This window comes from Xenopus laevis, chromosome 2L (genome assembly GCF_017654675.1).
Source record: "Xenopus laevis strain J_2021 chromosome 2L, Xenopus_laevis_v10.1, whole genome shotgun sequence".
Lineage (NCBI taxonomy): Eukaryota > Metazoa > Chordata > Amphibia > Anura > Pipidae > Xenopus > Xenopus laevis.
In genome coordinates this window covers 77,729,869-77,748,308 of record NC_054373.1, presented here as the reverse complement: position 1 = coordinate 77,748,308, position 18,440 = coordinate 77,729,869, and the positions used below count along the sequence as shown (strand labels likewise).

Below are 18,440 nucleotides of genomic sequence, written 5' to 3'. Positions count from 1 at the left end.
CTCAAACCTTGGACCCCTAGGTTGTGCCCACACAATCCCCCACTACCATACACATAACCAGGGGCTCTACACACTGTCCCATACACACCTACACAGTCATAAACTTACATAGTATCCCAAACCTCTGCTTAAAACCTTCCACGGCAATACACATATCTCGGGGTGTGATTCTACACTGCACCCCTTAGTATTCCTGTATTTCTATATTGCACATATTCTTTATTGTTCTTCCAGCTAGTGATAGTAAATGATACTGTTCCTTTATACATTGACAGTAAAGTGATACTGTTTCTTTACACTAGGAACTAGATTCAGCCTGCAGGAGACGTTACTTTTAGTCACATTGTTCCTCATCCCCGCCAGCAGGCTCCCTCCAGCCCACGGTCTGAAAGAGAATACACCGAGCCAGGCTTGGCTGAGTGCAATGAACGCAGCCTATCCCATTCGCAGCCCAATCCCTAAGGGTGAGCAGGAGAGCCAATCCGCTGCCTGTTTACATTCTGCTCTGAAAAGGAGAGGGCTGTCCTCAATGAATAGAGTTGGGAGGAAACCTTCCTTGGAGTCTGCCTGATTGTGTCCTGTTCTGCAACAAAGGAGAAGTGTAAGTGACAAAATCTTATTTCCACGAGTGTCGGGAGGCTTGTGAGTGGGTTTTGGGTGGGAACATAGAACACTGAGGGGTTAGGAGGCATCAGGAAGCATTTCTTTTTCACGGGGGCCTCTCAAGGCTGCTCAATACAGCTGTGCTTTGAGACCGTGCTGTTGGATGGTTGTGCTCAGACGCTGCACATCCTTACAAACTGCATTGCAACTGCTGCTGCCACTTTCTCTTTGTGCTGTTGGTGTGCCTGAGTGAGTAGCTTGACTGGCCAAGAGGCCACACATCTGTGTGTTGCAGTAATTCCAAAACAAAAGATGAATTGTTACAAAAATACAATTTTGCTTAATGCTTATTTTTGTGCTTAGACTGTTGGTGCTTTAGTGCAGCAGAGATTGCTTTTCTGTATTGTCATGTTAGGTGACTGTAACAACTGCCCAGCCTGGTCCTGCGCTATAGTTCCCATTAGGCACCTAGATGCCATGCTTTATCCACTATAGGGCTTTAGACTGCACATTTAGTACACAGATGTGTTTATGAAATATATTTACAGGATTACATATACAACAGAGCCCCCGTTTTATGTATGTTTTTCAGGGGCCCAGAAAAAATGTTGTGAACTCCATTAAAAATTGGTGGGACCACTAAAATTCAGGAAAACTTAAAATCAGTGGGTTGTTGAATTGAGGTTTTACTGTGATTCTGTGTGCTCAATATATGAATGTGAATGGCATACAGATGTGTTATTATTGTATTTATTGTACCAACTATTCCCATTGTGTTATGGCTTTTCAGAAGTTTACAGTACATTAAAAGTCTTAAATATAGAACTCTGTAGAATTCAATTTTTCAGACTTCATGTACATCTGGTAGAATGTTTCTGGCTGGAGGCACCTATGGTCACATCTATAAGATTGTAGTCATATACACTGAATTTTATTGACATCGGATTATTAACAATTAACTTGTATTTAAATAGCACAAGCATATTATGTAGTACTTTAAAGACAACGCTCATCATTGGTTCAGTGGTTAGTGCAGTTGTCTTGCAAGCTGGTATCCTCCAGTATTCTGGGATCCTTTGATTCTGACCTGGGCACTAGCTCAACTTTGCATGTTCTCCCCATGTCTAAAAGGGTTTCCTCTTGCACTCCAAAAACATACAGGCAGGTTAATGTCAGCTGCATGAGGAGCCAATAAAACTACCTGTATGTATTTAGACTTGAGAGAAAACTCACATAGACATGGGGCACACATAGACATTGGCCTGATTGGCTTTAGCTGCAGTATTATTCATTGCAACACCGTGTGATTTCAGAGTATGCATTTGCATTTGTTTTGTGCTTTCTTTTTTATGTAATCCCACACCCAGAAACTGCAATGAACGTTAACAGAAGTCAGTGGCTGTGATTTCTCTTTACATCAAGAGAGTGAAGTCAGATCTGAATTTTAGCTCTTGTGAACAACCCAGTTGTGCATGAGGCATTAAGCCTATATATATCTATAGAATCAGTTATCCAGAAAGCTCAAAATTACAGAAAGGCTGTCTCCCATAGACTCATTTTATACAAATATACAAAAAAATTGAATAGAAAAAGAAAGCATTAGTATGTGCAAAACACAAAGAATGCATACTTGGAAATCACAAAGGCAGGCGTCACCAACTGAGAAATTAGGGACAGGAGCTGCAGCACAGGTTTGTTATGGGATGCTGTGGGGAGGCAGGTGGGGGCAATTCATAAAATAGTTTAGTGCTGGATATTATATTAATTTGTTTTTTGACATATTTAATACATTTCGGAATCACGTTAGAGTCTACCATATTAGAACAATTATATATGGGAACTGGATGTTCACTGTATTTGACTTAGGGATGAACCACAGTGGCCATGCCGGCATTCTTGGCAGCAGCCACTTATTTTAATGGGAAACATGCTGCTTATAATAGACATTGGGGCTGAAGTGGCAGCACTAGGGCCTACCATAGGCAAGGTGTTATTGGAAGTGGTTCTCCCTGGGTGAACTATGGTAGTTAAAAAACTCCTTGTGTCATTAGCCTTGTACATTCACTAGTAGGTGGTTGGCTTTGAACATTTTCAAGTTTCACAGATTTAAAAAATATCCTGAGTTATCTGGGGCTCTAGATTACCCCATCTGCTTATACGTGATTAAAAATAAAGGGGTTGTTCATCTTTAAATTAACTTTTGGTATGAAGAGTGATATTCTGAGACAATTTGCAATTGGTTTTCATTTTTTATTACTTGTATTTTTTTTCCTTTAGCAGCTCTCCATTTAGCAGTTCAGTAATCTGGTTTGCTAGGATCCAAATTACCCTAGCAAAGATGCATTGATTTGAAATAGAGACTGGAATATAAATAGCAGAGGGCCTGAATAGAAAGATGAGTAAAAAAAGTAATGATAACTATAAATTTTAGCCTTTCTGAGCATTTCTTTTTTTAGGTGGGGTCAGTGACCCCCATTTTAAAGCTGGAAAGAGTCAGAAGAAGAAGGCAAATAATATAAAAACTTTAAAAAAGAAAAAATTATGGCCATTTGATAAATTGCTTAGCATTAGCCATTCTATAACATACTAAAAGTTAACTTTAATGTTAAAAATGTTATGTCTGCTAACTTACAGCAGTTCTAACGCATTTGTCTGCCGCCTTTTTGAAGATGGCCTGAACGAATGCAACAATACTCAGACCTTCTTGACCTTGGGTCAGTTGGTCTGATAAGCATAATATCATTGTATGGCCACCTTTATACTGCCATGTTGGCTAAGGAATCTCACATTATATTGGTGTAAGATTAAAAGAGGTTTATTTTGTTGAGAACCTCTAAATCTTATAGTCGATGTACTAATTGTTGAATGTTATAATAGAGTAAAGTGTGTGTTAACATTCAATTTGGCTCTCTTCCTGTAATTTAGAAAGCACAGAACTAGTGGCTTTTGATTTGTGACATGCACACCATAATTATGACTCAGATTATTGGAACTGTCTCACTACAGTGTAAATATTATAGAATATATTTGTTCACAATTTTTGTCCATACATGCCCAGATTACAACCATGCTGTCTGAGAGGCTGGGCATGAATGTAAACGTGGGGGGTTGTTTTTACTGACCATCCTGCAATCCTGACAAATCACAGATCATCTGTTCAAAATATAATCTTCCAGTGCACCATGTTAGCAGGTGCTTTGTGCGTCTACAGATGAGGAGGTGAAGAAGAGCAGCAGATCCTTTACACTTCCTGCAGTTCTGAACAATACAATTTGGCCATTCACATGTGTGTTTAGTTGTAGGTAATCTGTCTGTTCAGCATACAATAAAAGCAGTGCTTGGCCACCTTTGCTCTGTACTCCTTTTATATCATTTCTTGCTTAGTGTTGTTACTGTCAAAGACCAAAAGGGTATAGGCTTCAAAATAAAATAAGTCAAGTAAAATGCAGATTTTCAATCTGTTTAAGCACTGCATAGTTTAGGATTGGATATTTTTTGATTGTTTGATGCTGAGGCTTTATATAACTTGTTTTTAAACTGCAGAGCATGGTGGGGTAGCATGAAGTCAAGTTAGAAAGAAATTTAGGCTGCTTTCTCTCAGGATTATTATGTCCACTTGCACTTCCCCTTTTTAAATTTAGCTGTTCAATGCTTCAAATGCACAGTAACCTAGTTTGCATGGCTTATCTCCATCTGTAGCAGGTATTGAACTTGTCTGATGCTCACACTGTCTTCCTGTTGCTTTTAATAAATGTTTCACCTCTATGGCTACAGTGCTGAAAGCAATAAATAATGTGGCGTTCTCCAGAGTAAATGCTTATTTGTTGCCCTGGATATAAGTGATGTTTCGGATTTATCCGAAACCCATGGTGGTTTGAGTGGAAATTTGGCCAATGATTATGGTTGGGTGCGGGTCAGATTGGGGTAGTACACTTCTCCACAGCTCCCAAAGATTCCCTGTCTTGGGACCAGAGGCGCATACAGAGTGAGAAGGTCGATATGGGTTGGGCGCAGGTCCTACAATGGCAACATTTTGCTGGTTAGTGTGGGATGCAGGTTAAGGTTTTTGTGGGTTATGGTGTGATGCAGGTTGGGTTTTTCCTGACCTGCAAAAACTGGTGGATACCCTTGGGTGACTGTTATAGTATTTTATTGCATGGTTATAACTAAAGGGGTGAGATGTTTGAGCAAATATTGGACTGAGAAGGAGATGGCTTATGTAGAAGCTAAGAACAATACAGCAATATGGATGGAATGATACCCACCTTTAACCAAAAACAAAGGGAAAATAATAATCTTGGTATAGTTACCCTTAGTAGATACAGAAAGGCATATAGGAATAGCAGCTCTTGTCTTTTTAAAAACAACACAAATCACTATTTCATGTAACATACCCACCCAGTAAGTTAGTAGTTGCTTTATGCGCACTAGCACCAAAACATATCACTTTTACTGCCAGTTAAACATTTATTTTTTTTAGTGTATAATAATGTGGCAGGGAACTTTTGTTAAAGGGCTTTAATATTGCTTGAATTTTGCAATAAAGAGGCTGTGCACAAACATTTTAAATTGTTAAAGATTTTATATTTTCTTGCAGAAAGTGTCACAAATCCATTATTATTTGAGTCATTCCATTATCATTCAGATGGTAACATTAGAATGTACAAGAATCTGTTAATAATTAGCATGAGTGAAGGAGAAAAAATCCCCAGGTATAGTAAAAACATTTCAGTAAAATCAAAGTTAGTTGACTCTTTTCAGCACCAGGGTTTTGGTTGAGATCCAGCCAGGGCACTTTCTGCACAGAGTTTGTACATTTTCTCATAGATTGTTCATTTTGTCCAGGCATTCAGGTTTCCTCTTACAATTGAGAAAATAACAGTAGCACGGATTGGCTCCTGATAAAATTGAATGTAGCTCAACTAGGGAAAGGGACTGATTAGAATTATGAAAATATGTTGCTGCTTTACAAATAGAGGTCATAAAATTACTCAAAGTATATCATGGATAATATTACTATGTTAGCTCTTCACTCCCAGAACAGCCCATGCAGCTTGAAGAGCCAATTAGGCCTTGCTTGTGCTTTTACATCACTCAGCACCCTTAGCTACAAGTCATAATCTTTCAGAAATGACATGTATAAAATGATGACAGATCCCATAATGATCTCAGATGTTTACTCACATGAGAGCAGCAGCATCAGCTATAGTTACTGCTGCAATCACTTCTCATAAATAATGCCTTACATATCGAACTTGAACCTGGGCAGTAACCCATGTGAACTAAATTATATTTTTACTTTTATTATGCTTAGGTTTATCACTTATTGGTTGCAGTATTGGTCCAGTATTATTAAGGAGTCTATGAAGTTAATATTATATGCATTACTGAAAGACTTATCCATAATAAAGGATAATGTGACCCTAACTAAATGACTTGATTCCCTTGCAGTCCTCCACCAGTAACTAACTGCAAATATGAGTATACTGTACAGCCAAAGTTACACTTGTGACATTACATATGTACTAAAAGTACAGGTATGGGACCTGTTATCCGGAATGATCAAGGGCTGGGGTTTTCCAAATAACGGATCTTTCCATCAGTTGGATCTTTGTACCTTAACTCTACTAGAAAATCAAGTAAATATTAAATAAACTCAATAGGCTGGTTTTGCTTCCAATAAGGATTAATAATATCTTAGTTTGGATCAAGTACAAGGCACTGTTTTATTATTACAAAGAAATAGGAAATCCGTTTTAAAAATTTGGATAAAATGGAAGATGGCCATGGGAGATGGCCTTTCCATAATTCTGAGCTTTCTGGATAACAGATACCATAGCTGTACTAAAATGGCTACCTGTTATGGGATTTCCAAACTGGAGTCTGCAAGTTTATAGCACAGTAAAACATCTCCCAAAATCTGGAAATGCATCTTGCAATGTATCAAATGAAATACAGTATGTTACCCGACTAAAACGTGTCAGGAATTCTAACCCATAATACACTTGCTATTCCTGGACTACATCTTGCAAAGTGTGGCATGGAATTCAGAGTTGTAGTTCAAGTATAGCTCAGGGACTACTGTACAAAGGCCCTGTGTGACCTCTGAATTCAGTGATTCAAATTAGCTTGTTTCACTAATGATACACTCAATTTTCTTTGTTCAAAATTTCTGCGCATATGGAACTTTAAAGGAGAAGGAAAGGCTAAAATTAAGTAAGCTTTATTGGAAAGGTCTATATAAATACACCAGTAAACCCTCAATGTAATGCTGCTTTGAGTCCTCTGTCAAAAGAAACACTGCATTTCTTTCCTTCTATTGTGTACATATGGGCTTCTGTATCAGACTTCCTGTTTTCAGCTTAAACCTCCAGGGCACGGCCTTGAGCATGCTCAGTTTGCTCCTCTCCCCCTCCCTCCTCCCCTCCCTGCTGTAATCTGAGCCCAGAGCTATGAGCGAACAGGGAGAGACTCAGGCAGGAAGTGATGTCACACAAAGCCAATATGGCAGCCGCTATCCTAAACAAACAGAGAACACTTCTAGAGTTTTTTTCTCAGGTATGGTAAAGCATTCTGCAGAATAAATATAGTGTTATAGCTTGCACTATTGTGGCTAATCTATTGACATGAACTGCTTCAGTAGCTTTCCTTCTCCTTTAAAGACTGAGCCTTAGGAAGAAAATACACATACCTCACACATGGACATTAATTTTTCTTCAGTTAAGCCACAGCCAATGTGATATAAACAGAGAAGGTCTGTATGAATACACACACAGTAAATTACTAGAAAATATGCTTAAACTAAATGCTTCAGCTAAACTCAAGAACTTCTTAATCGTAGGCAAAATGTAAACTGAAAATCACGTGTTGGTGTTAAAGTGCACGACTGCAGTTGCCTGTAGACACCAATGAGATCTTTACTTTAATTTGTCTACGGATGATAACTAATTGTTTATTGATTGCTGCTGGTAACTGTACTGTTACAGTTTAGCACCTGTTACTAAATTAGTTTTTTGATGTGTAAACATGAGGGCAAAAATAAATCACAATTCATATAAAGTGATTTTTGAAGGAGCAATAGAATTTTTATAGCGATGCACTAAACTTAACTTTCGGTTATATTATACATTTTATTGTCTGGTCATGTATTTTTCCACTTCTTCCTTATCCTAATTTGTTTTTGCATATGCAAATTATGGTTAAAATTGAATATGCATTCAACCAACCTTAAATTTATTATGTAGATCTATTAATGTAATTTAGTTTGTACCATTTGTATGTGTGTATACACACACGCACGTGTGTTTGTGTGTATAGACGCTTACATTAATGCACTGTATGTGGGGGAAGAGAGAAAGAGAGAGACTCAAATGTTCGGAAGAGAGATAGACTTGAACATTCGGGAGAGAGAGACTCGAGCATTTGGGAGAGAGACTCAAACGTTCGGGAGAGACTCAAACGTTCGGCAGACAGAGACTCAAAACGTTCGGGAAAGAGAGAGACTCAAACGTTCGGGAGAGAGAGAGACTCAAACGTTCGGGAGAGCGAGAGATTCAAACGTTCGGGAGAGCGAGAGATTCAAACGTTCGGGAGAGAGAGAGAGACTCAAACGTTCGGGAGAGAGACTCAAACGTGCGGGGGAGAGAGAGACTGTAACGTTCGGGAGAGATAGAGGGACTGAAACGTTCAGGAGAGATAGAGGGACTGAAACGTTCGGGAGAGATAGAGGGACTGAAACATTCAGGAGAGAGAGAGAGAGAGAGAGGGACTAAAACCTTTGGGGGAGAGAGAGGGACTGAAACGTTTGGGAGAGACTCAAACATTGGGGAGAGAGAGACTCAAATGTTCGGGAGAGAGGCTCAAACCTTCGGGGGAGAGAGACACTCAAACGTTTTGGAGAGAGAATGAGTCTCAAACCTTCAGGAGAGAGAGACACTCAAACCTTCAGGAGAGAGTTAAGAAAAGACACAAATGTTGGAGCGGGAGAGAGAGAGAGAGAAAGAAAAGACACTCAAACGTTTGTGACTGTTGCTCACTTTAATTACTTTACTTTAATTTGTATTGCAACTTTTTTTTGCTTAAAATGCAGTCAGAAAGCAGCAAAAAGGCATGAATCTTGCACCCATGCATATGAGCTCTAAACAGTGATGATTCCATCTTCATCAAGCAGCTCTCCCTTCTGCTTATTTCTAAGGGTGTTGCTTAATATGTCTGAATCAGGAGATGTGGGCACCTCGCACTGTTATTGCTGTCAAAGCCATGGTGAACGTGTTTTAAACAGCAGACGTGTAGCTGTCTCAACGGGAACAGTATATTCTGAGTCACAGGCTATTTTTAGAGGTCTGATTACTGATGGTTTCAAATACTCCTATACATCACAGTGACACATACATACAAAGCAGTACATTTCAGTTTCCTTCTCCATGAATACTCTCATGGTTTTCTTGTTTTCTATACTTGACTTTTACAATACAGGCTATTTTAACTCTTAAAGGAAAACTATACCCCCACAATTAATACTTAAGCAACAGATAGTTTATATCAAATTGAATGACATATTAAAGAATCTTACCAAACTGGAATATATATTTACATAAATATTGCCCTTTTACATCTCTTGCCTTGAACCACCATTTCGTGACTCTATCTGTGCTGCCTCAGAGATCACCTGACCAGAAATACTACAACACTAACTGTAACAGGAAGAAGTGAGGAAGCAAAAGGCAGAACTCTGTCTGTTAATTGGCTCATGTGACCTAACATGTGGTTTGTATGTGTGCACAGGGAATCGTACGATCTCAGGGGGCGGCCCTTATTTTTTAAAATGGCAATTTTCTATTTATGATTACCCAATGGCACATACTACTAAAAAAGTATATTATTATGATAATGGTTCATTTACACAAAGCAGGGTTTTACACATGAGCTGTTTTACTCAGTATCTTTTAATAGAGACATACATTGTTTGGGGGGTATAGTTTTCCTTTAAGCTGGACATACACGCGAAGATCCACTCCTTTGTCAAAGTCCCAAATGAGGATCTTTCACCAATACAGCCATCTTGAGGTATGCAATATTGGGCTGATCCTAGCATGAATATGAAATTTCTACTATGCAGGCTGTGAAGACAGAGACTGCATCAACATGCTGACGCAGCCCTCCATCCAACAGCAAAGTCAAAAAGCTTCCCAATTGATATCTGCCCTATTGTTGGTTAGATATTGGTTAAGTAAGTCTGTTGGAGTGTCCCATACACTGACAAATTAGCTGCCAACTCTAAAATGTTTCAGCTTTTACATTTTATCTATAAATGTAAGAACAGGAAAATGGTTCTCTCTTCTGCGGCAGGAGTAGACTCCTGTCTGCTATTTTATGTAGTTCCAATCTGGTTAGAGGATAAACCAGTGTTATGAAATGGATCTTTTGTATACCAAGTTAATTATATATTGCTGAATTGTATGGCCTGACTGGTTTGTGTTACCATGCATGTCACCACACATAGAAGTGGCATCTGAAGAATTTATGCTACAATGAAAGTTCTGTTGCTTGAAAAGGTGCCATTATATCTATATCCTATTACAGTATATATATTGTTCTTTTTGCATTTCAAAAAATGTATAGACATTATTTTGAATTATTTTATAAAATACATATATATAAAATGAATACACAAAATAATCAGGTAAAATTATTTCTATACATTTTTTTAAATGCTTGATTGGCGAAAAGAACAATTCATGGCATGGATACCTTCAGCAAATAGAGAAGTGGGGTAGGTTTGATCTTTTACTTATTACAGATAATAGCACTTTATGTTCCAGAGATGTAGAATATAAAGGTCTCATCTGCTGACACACCATCCACTCACTGTGAAGATACATGGCATTTTAAATGTGGACCGCCCAACTAGAGTTCAGTAGCATCACAAAACAGTCTGTTGAAATTGCCCCCCAACGTGCCAAAAATAGTCAGATGGTTGGGCAGTATTATTAATGAAATTGCAATACTGCATGAACTAATTACATTAAGTGGGCATTGCCTGGGTATATGGAAGTCAGCATTGCCTATTTATCTTAATAGTGGCAACAATAGGGTAGGACTTTTAAGGGTCTGCTCACACAGGGAGATTAGTCGCCAGTCGACAAATCTCCTCTTCTTCGCGGCGACTAATCTCCCTGTGTGGCCAGACCCTTAAACACTACAGTTCTCTCTCTGAGAGGACAGCAGAAATCACATCTGTGCTATAACACAGACAGAAGGTGAATCTCTGTGGGACCGTTTAGGGACATCATTTACATTTTAACAAACTAAAGACCTCCTGTGACTTGTAAAAAAAAATTTGTCCTGGGGCCTTTGCTTTTGTAGGTTATTTAGTGACTTCTGTTATCCTTATAAATTAGAGTAGTTGGTTATCATAAGCATACCTTTTTACATGTGGCATGTATCAATACTGTTGAGTTCCAAGATTATATAGTCCACACCTATATCTATTTTAAGCACTGTATATAAGGGGCATTTTTAACAAAATGTGAGTTTTGATTTAAATAAATAAATACTCACCCACGCTTTATTCATTCCTATGAGATTTTTGTACGAGTATTTATCAAATAGTTCTAACTTTCATTCATTGATAAATATGCTTCTAAGAATCCCATAGAAATGAATAGAGCATAAAAGTTTACATAGGGTTAAAGGTCATAAACCATTTAGCCAAATCACTAAGAGGGATAAGCATGCCTTATCTTCTGTGAAATAATAGGATTGCTTGTTTAACTGCTTCTTTACCACAAATTCCATTTTTGGATACCTAATGGTATGTCCATAAATTCTTGGTCTATAGTCATGGTGTATGTTTCCAGTTGTAGTGAATTTGTGAGCAATTTTGGACATCTGATGGACACCGTATGTCTTCATGCTAAATATAGGCTTGAATGGATTTCTGAATGTTTATTTTCCCTTGTATTCCTGAATGACCCAGAGTCTTAGGGTTGATTTTTCCATTATGTATAGAAATCCTCGGGGGAGAGACTATTTATGTTTTTTCTCTTTATTTTACCATTCTGTAGAAGTGTCACAACAGGGACAGTTCTTTTAGAATAGTTTGAATCCTGTTTTGCTAAATCTAACAGTTATTTTTAGATACCAATTCAGTCCTTTGATGCGTGATGTTGAATTGATATTAAAAATATCTATGAAGGCAGATTTTTCTCTTCCTCTAGGAGAAACCTTAATTCTATTAAAGGATAAATAAAACATGGAAAACACAGCCAATTGCTTGTTATGGAAATCTTACCATCAAACCCTAAACTCTACAGTATTATTTAAAGTGATACGGTCACACATAATTGCCTCCTTTAAGTAGTTATTAAAAATAAATATATGGCTAGGAATGCAGTATTTTACTAAACTTACTGCACCAATCAAAGGTCCAGCATCTCTATAACAGTAATGATGTAGACCTACAAAGCTGTACACAGGAGTTCACCATCTTGGATTTTGTTAAGAGTCAGTGAAACTGCACATACTCAATATGCTATGGGCAACTGACGAGAAGCTAACCTTAGGGCTCTTTGAAAAGCATCAAGCAAAAAATGAGGTTTTGCCCGTCATAGAAGCTTATGCTATAGGGCTGTTTATTACATGCCAGTGCGAATTGCACTGTTTACTGAGCTGCCATGTAATGAGAATCTGTACATAATATAATCAGCCTTAAATTTTGAATTTTATATTCTATATATTCAGTATATTGTGAGTCAGTACCTAAACTCAGATGACAGCACCACAGAGCAAGTGCAGTGAATCAGCAGAAAAGAAGATGGGGAGCTAGTGGGGCATCTTTCAATGCACAGATCTTCCCTGCTAAAAGGTGGTGGTTTCCAAGCGCTGTTACAGAACCCCAAAACACAATGTGTAGCATTTCTACCCTAATTCTTTTCTAAACCTTAATTCTTCTTTTTACTCATCTTCTTTTTTTATGTTAAATTAGATGTTCAGACTTCATATATTTATATAGTTTATAGGTGCAATGCATACAATTACGTTGACTAAAAGCTGGCCATATACTGGAGTATCCTCTATATGGTATTTGTCCAATTGGCCGCAGGCCAAACAGATAAATTCTGTATGTGTGACCTTACGCATGCATGGCCACCTTCTATTGCTTGTTTATTCGGGCTGACAACTTCAATGCAACTGCAGGAAGTGTAGAGCAGATGTAGGCTTTTCTTCTCTTAAGTACCATGCAATAGAACCATGCAAGCACAAAACATGCTAATAACTGAAGAAGAGACCCAAGGCTTCCCTAAGCCTGCATTTTGTAATCTATAAAGTCAATAAATAAAACATTTTACTAAATGTAGGAGTAACAAGGAGAACTAGACCCACACATCACTACAGAGCTTCATCCTGGTGGCACAAGGCAGCCCTGTCCTTATGTTAGGAGTTAAATAAAGGGCACTTTTGAACCCTGCTCCCAGCAGTGCTCCATAATTTGAGCAGTTATGAAAAGTAGCTTTGTGCCTCTTATTACCCGTCTCTCATATATACAGCACTGCCAAACACAGACAGTGCTGTGTTCATGAGGATTGCAGCACATTTCAACCTGCACTCAAAGATCAGGATACAAACTGTAAAAAATGTGGTAGTTTGTGCTATTTTTTTGTACCCTGAGCACCATCTATAAATGACGCCTACAACATTTTCAGCAATGCAATGTTTGCAACTAACTAGTAAATGGTACTTGCTGTTTGTTTGCTGTAGATGACCTGTTGCACACTTTGCAACTTTTTACTTCATAACCCTAGTGTATTATATAGATAATATAACTTATATTTGCATTTTTTCTGATTGTATAATGTACTCTCACAGCCAGGCAGTGGATTGATAGCCCTTTAAACTGGGAAGGCAGATAATGTAAGAACAAACACTACAAAAATGATATCTAAAGACCAAATAAGAACTGCCAAATTTATAACATTTAATTTAAAGGATATGTTCTCCTTTTTCAAACTCCTACCAAAGTGGTATAAGAATTACATTTCAAAATCCATTATTTATCAAAAAATTATCCATTAATATTATTAAGGATTAAAGTGCAAGCTTAGGGGTATCGGCAGCAAGTCAATTTTCTGTTAGGACAATATGGGCTAGTTTGCATACTTGGGCTGCACTCATTCACTCACACATCATCAAACTCATAGTGTGCTGGACAGAGGCATAGGGAATGGGCATGCAGAGTTACAGATCTCTGTGTTTACATGGTGAATGAGGGGGATCAGCGACCCTTTCAACGTAGGAGTAAGACCAATGGCACTTAGTGGTAACCAGGGGCTTTAATTATTAATCATATTTAAAGGATCCATTTTGCCACATTAATGTATTTAGAAACTGCTTATTTTGCTAAATCCCACAAAATGGTGGGGCTTTTTAAAATGTGAACATTCCCTTTAAAGGTGAAGGTCCCCTTGCAATAGGAACAATTTAAATAATGTTTGTTCAATAAAATGCAATCAATTTGTAGGAGTTTGGTTTTAAAAGTATATGTCAGAACCCTAAACTTTTGTAATATTTTATTTGGTTGTTGACCATTGGGCACCAATAAAATTAACCTTAAATACATAATGGTTGCTGCTAGGATTGATCCATCATTGCTAACAAACTAGATCCATTTTATGTGTTCTCTGAGCCTGTTATGCACAAGTGGCTTCAAGCTTGTAGAACTAGAAACATTTTTCTCTGTTTTTTACAGTCAAGCTACATGATATATGAATTGTACCATAGACTGCATACCGAGGGGACAATGGAATTGTTTTTATGCAGAGGTATAAAACTTTAAAATCAGTGCTTTTAAAGCACTTTTGTATTTTATGTATTTTCTATATTTAATAGTTGTGTGAGTTTTTGCAGCTACTTTAGACTAATATCAGTCTTTCAACTCACCAGCTGCCATTCAGATCTGCTGTTCAAGTTGTGGTAGGGTAACTGACTATTAAAGCACTGTCTCTCCAGTAGACCATTCTCTTTTGTATCTTTATATTTTAAAGCTGTGCTGACACTGCTGCTTCCTCTAGCTCAGCACAGCTTTCTAAATCAACGGTGGCAAACTATCGGGTCCTGTCAGTGTACTGACATGGAATCTTCATGCTGACTCAAGTAACTAAAACAGACACTGAAAGTTAACTGTGCAGAGTGGCATCTGTCGGATAGGATATCTGTGTTGTCAGTTAACCTTATAGGCATCTGCGCCATAGCTCTGAATCGGAGCTGCTAAGCCGAAAGCCTAATATTGTCAGTTTAAATATGCTAATATCTCAGAAAACACAAACATTTTAAACGCTAAATAAGTTGCAAAAACACTACTAAGTTTGCATAAGGGATTCTCTACTCAAAAGCAGTTCTAAGCATCCTTCCAAAATACCCAGTATACAAGAATTAAACATTTTTTTTAATTATTTATAAAATGTAATTGCTATTGAAATCAGTATTTCTTTATCAACATATGTGAAACAGTGGCATCTAGTAGGAATACAATCATAAAGAATGTCATAATACTTGCTTGGCTTTACCAAGTGATCCTTCTAGATTTGCTTGAATGCCAAATACCTTTATGAATGGATAATTGTCTATTGTATGGTATCTTTAAGTAATATGCTTCTTTGAGGCTGTCTAGCCTATTTTTGCATTAGTCCCAAATCTCAGTGGTAAGGCAGGTGTTACCTCAGTGATTCAGAACAGTGTGGGCGGAGGTGTGGAGAGTTGGCATTGCTTTCCTTGTAAAGTCCTGTCCAGTGATGCAATATAATGTTTATACCTCGGAACTGAAACTTCAGATCTGAAATGGAGCCAAGTCTGAGGGCGGATGTCAGTGACGAGACACAGGGTGCGACACATATGGTTCATTGCTTCTTAATCTCTGTCACCATAGCAATAAACATATGTATTTTGAATGTATCTGTACTAGCCATTTAAAAATGGGAAGTAAAGTAGAGCTTTTGTTATTTTGAATCATTGGTCCTTTAATTTCGATAACTTTAAATTCTGGCAACCCCTTTAAATGGCTAAAGGCATTTTCGACGCTGACATATACATGGGAGAGTACTCCTGATCTGCTTCCTTCCACAACCAAAGTCAGAAAGACACAGCATATGTCTGTTTATTCACATATGAGTATTTTGGTGAAAATATACAGGTATAGGATCCGTTATCCAGAAACCTGTTATCCACAAAGCTCTGAATTGCGGAAAGGCAATAATCCAAATTTTTACCAATGATTTGCTTTTTTTCAGTAAAAAAAACCAAAGAGTAGCTTGTACTTGAGCCAAACTAAGCTATTAATAATCCTTATTGGAAGCAAACCCAGCCTACATGATTTTCTAGTAGACCTAAGGTACCAAGATCTAAATTACAGAAAGATTCGTTATCCGGAAAAAAAAACAGGTCCCCAAGCATTCTGGATAACAGGTCCCATACCTGTATTATATTTGTACACAAGGGCACAGAGCTTTTTGGAGGGAAAGAAAGTGGATTGTCATTTTCTCTCTCTCGCCGGAGATGGATGACACCTTGTCTCACAATGCCCTTAAAATTTTCCGCTAATCATTTTATACCCACCCAATTTTAATGCTGTAATATAATTATTTCAAGATTAAGAACATCCTGAATTCATCAAATCAAGAGACAGCAATTACCGGCCCACACATTATCTAGTGTGGTCAACTTTGTATTAAAAGTTAATTTCAATTAATTTGCTTTAAAAAAAAAGAGGCATCCAACCCTTTCTCAATCTGCAGTAGAATCACTTCACTTTTTGTCTACAGTGACCACTTTAGTGCTCGCTGCAAAAAAAAAAAAAAAAAAAAAAACTCCTCAAAAGGAAGCCTCCTTTTTTATAATTTCAAGGGTCATCAGGTCCTGAAAAGTTTAATGATGTACAGGTATGTATAAAGCTTCAGTGAGTTTATTATGGTCACCGTCTCACAGGTGATTGAAGTTTATTGAACCAGCGTTTCAGTGTCAACAGAGACCTTTATCACATGACACCCTGAATTTCCTCTACTCTATTCTAAATAATCTTAAACTTACCATCCTTAATGGTAATGGTTGTTTTCAGATAGAGCACCAGAAATAACGACTTTTTCCAATGACTTTCTATTTTCTATGTGTGACGGTTTTTCTAATATTGAAGTCTAAAGTGTCATTTCTCTCCTTCTGAAGCAGCTCTGGGAGGGGGGGCCAAATTCAATGTAAAAAAAAACTTCGACATTCGATATTCAAAGTCGAAGTATTCCAATTCGATGGACGAATTTTGAAGTTTTTTCTACTTCGGAATTCGACCCTTGATAAATTTGCCCCTTGATGTCCTTTAAATAACAGATATCTTGAAAGTTAATACAAGTGAAGTACAGAAATAACTAGTATATATCCCCTGGCTTTTGTTGAATTATAAATAGGCTTGGGTGAATTTGACCCCCTTAGTTTCGCCAAAAATTTGACGCCGGCGAAATGTCAGCGACGTCCATTAAAGTCTATGGGAGTCAAAAAAAATTTTGACGCATGGCGTAAAGCCATACAAGTCTATGGTCGTCATTTCCAAGGCAAAACAAGGCGAAAAAATTTGCCAATTCCTAATTTTAACTCTTAGCAGCCTACACTCGTTTAGGCTTTTAATATTTGCTGTGTTAAGCCCATTTAATACAAGTGGACAGAGATTAGTAAAGCTAGTTTAACTAGTTAAGCAGGCTCAGAGGATCAATGAGCTACATTGAAGTGAAATTGTAGGCCCATCTCAGTAAGCATTGTTCAGGTATGCTATTAAAATAGTTTAGGAAACCAAACAATACAGGTACAAAAGTACCTAATCTTCTCACGGGAATACCCATTATATTTATTACTGAAAGCAAGGCATTAACAAAAATACACAATAGGAATGCACCCGGTGCCGTTTATTTACATGTATATTTTACCTCACTTTTTATGAGGTGATAAGTAGCTGTAAAACTGTGCAACCATCAACCCATGCATATTAGTTGACAGCAATGGGCATTTACTAACTTATTATAATACATGTTTGGCAGTGAAAATATGCCATAGGAAATATTCTTTGTAAATACCCCCTGGTATTTAAATCATTAATATGTTGCATTTGGATTAAGACTTGTAAGGTACCTGATGCCACTTATAACTAAGAATAAGGAATTACAGCTGTTGTTTTTTTTTTGTTTTTTTAGAAACCTTATTAAATTTATGATGAAGAAGTTTTAGTCAGGGTATCTATGTTATTCTTATGTTTCCTCATTGAAATCAGAATTTCTTTATACTGTGAACTGGTTTTTCTTGCTGGCTTTGGCAAGATCTGATGTCCTACAGGAGGTCTGCTTAATGCTCAGCTACAAACCCTAAGCTTCGGGACCCACAAGGAAGCCTATGGGCAGATTTACTCAGATGGCAGAATGATTTCCAGCAGTTAAAATGTTAGCATACATGCTACAAATGTTTAATAAATCCATATATTTATCAGAGTTCTAAGTAGTTGAACACCACTATGTTTAGCTGCAATTCGAGTATTATGCCTCCAACATGTCACTCCGTGATGCAAATTGTTCCAACTTGTAAAACAAGTCTAAACAAATGCAGAACCTTTATAAATTGACCCCATGTCTTCTACCTACACAATTTTTTTGACTCATTCAGAAGTGTTTGTAAAATGTCAGAGGTCCTCTGCACTCAACCCATTATCAATATATTTAAGACAGAGACATTTTGTGCATACTGCTACTGAAAAATGCCTTATCCTTTAAACAAAACAGGGATTGTTTGTCCATATATTGCAATATATTTAA

General features: G+C 37.5%; 1 protein-coding gene across 2 annotated transcripts in view; it reads left to right on the top strand.

Moving 5' to 3' along the window:
* The first annotated feature begins 453 nt into the window (after positions 1 to 453).
* Positions 454 to 18,440, top strand: part of cttnbp2nl.L (CTTNBP2 N-terminal like L homeolog) — a 74,796-nt gene continuing 56,809 nt past the window's right edge. The window contains exon 1 of one of the 2 annotated variants that reach the window (XM_018246608.2): positions 454 to 601. Coding sequence is in view for 1 of the 2 variants with exons in the window: in XM_018246607.2 (XP_018102096.1) it covers positions 767 to 852 (86 nt within the window). In the remaining variant the exon portion in view is untranslated. Of the gene's footprint in view, positions 602 to 629; positions 853 to 18,440 lie in introns of those variants that run through there. The other variant, XM_018246607.2, reaches the window with a different exon arrangement.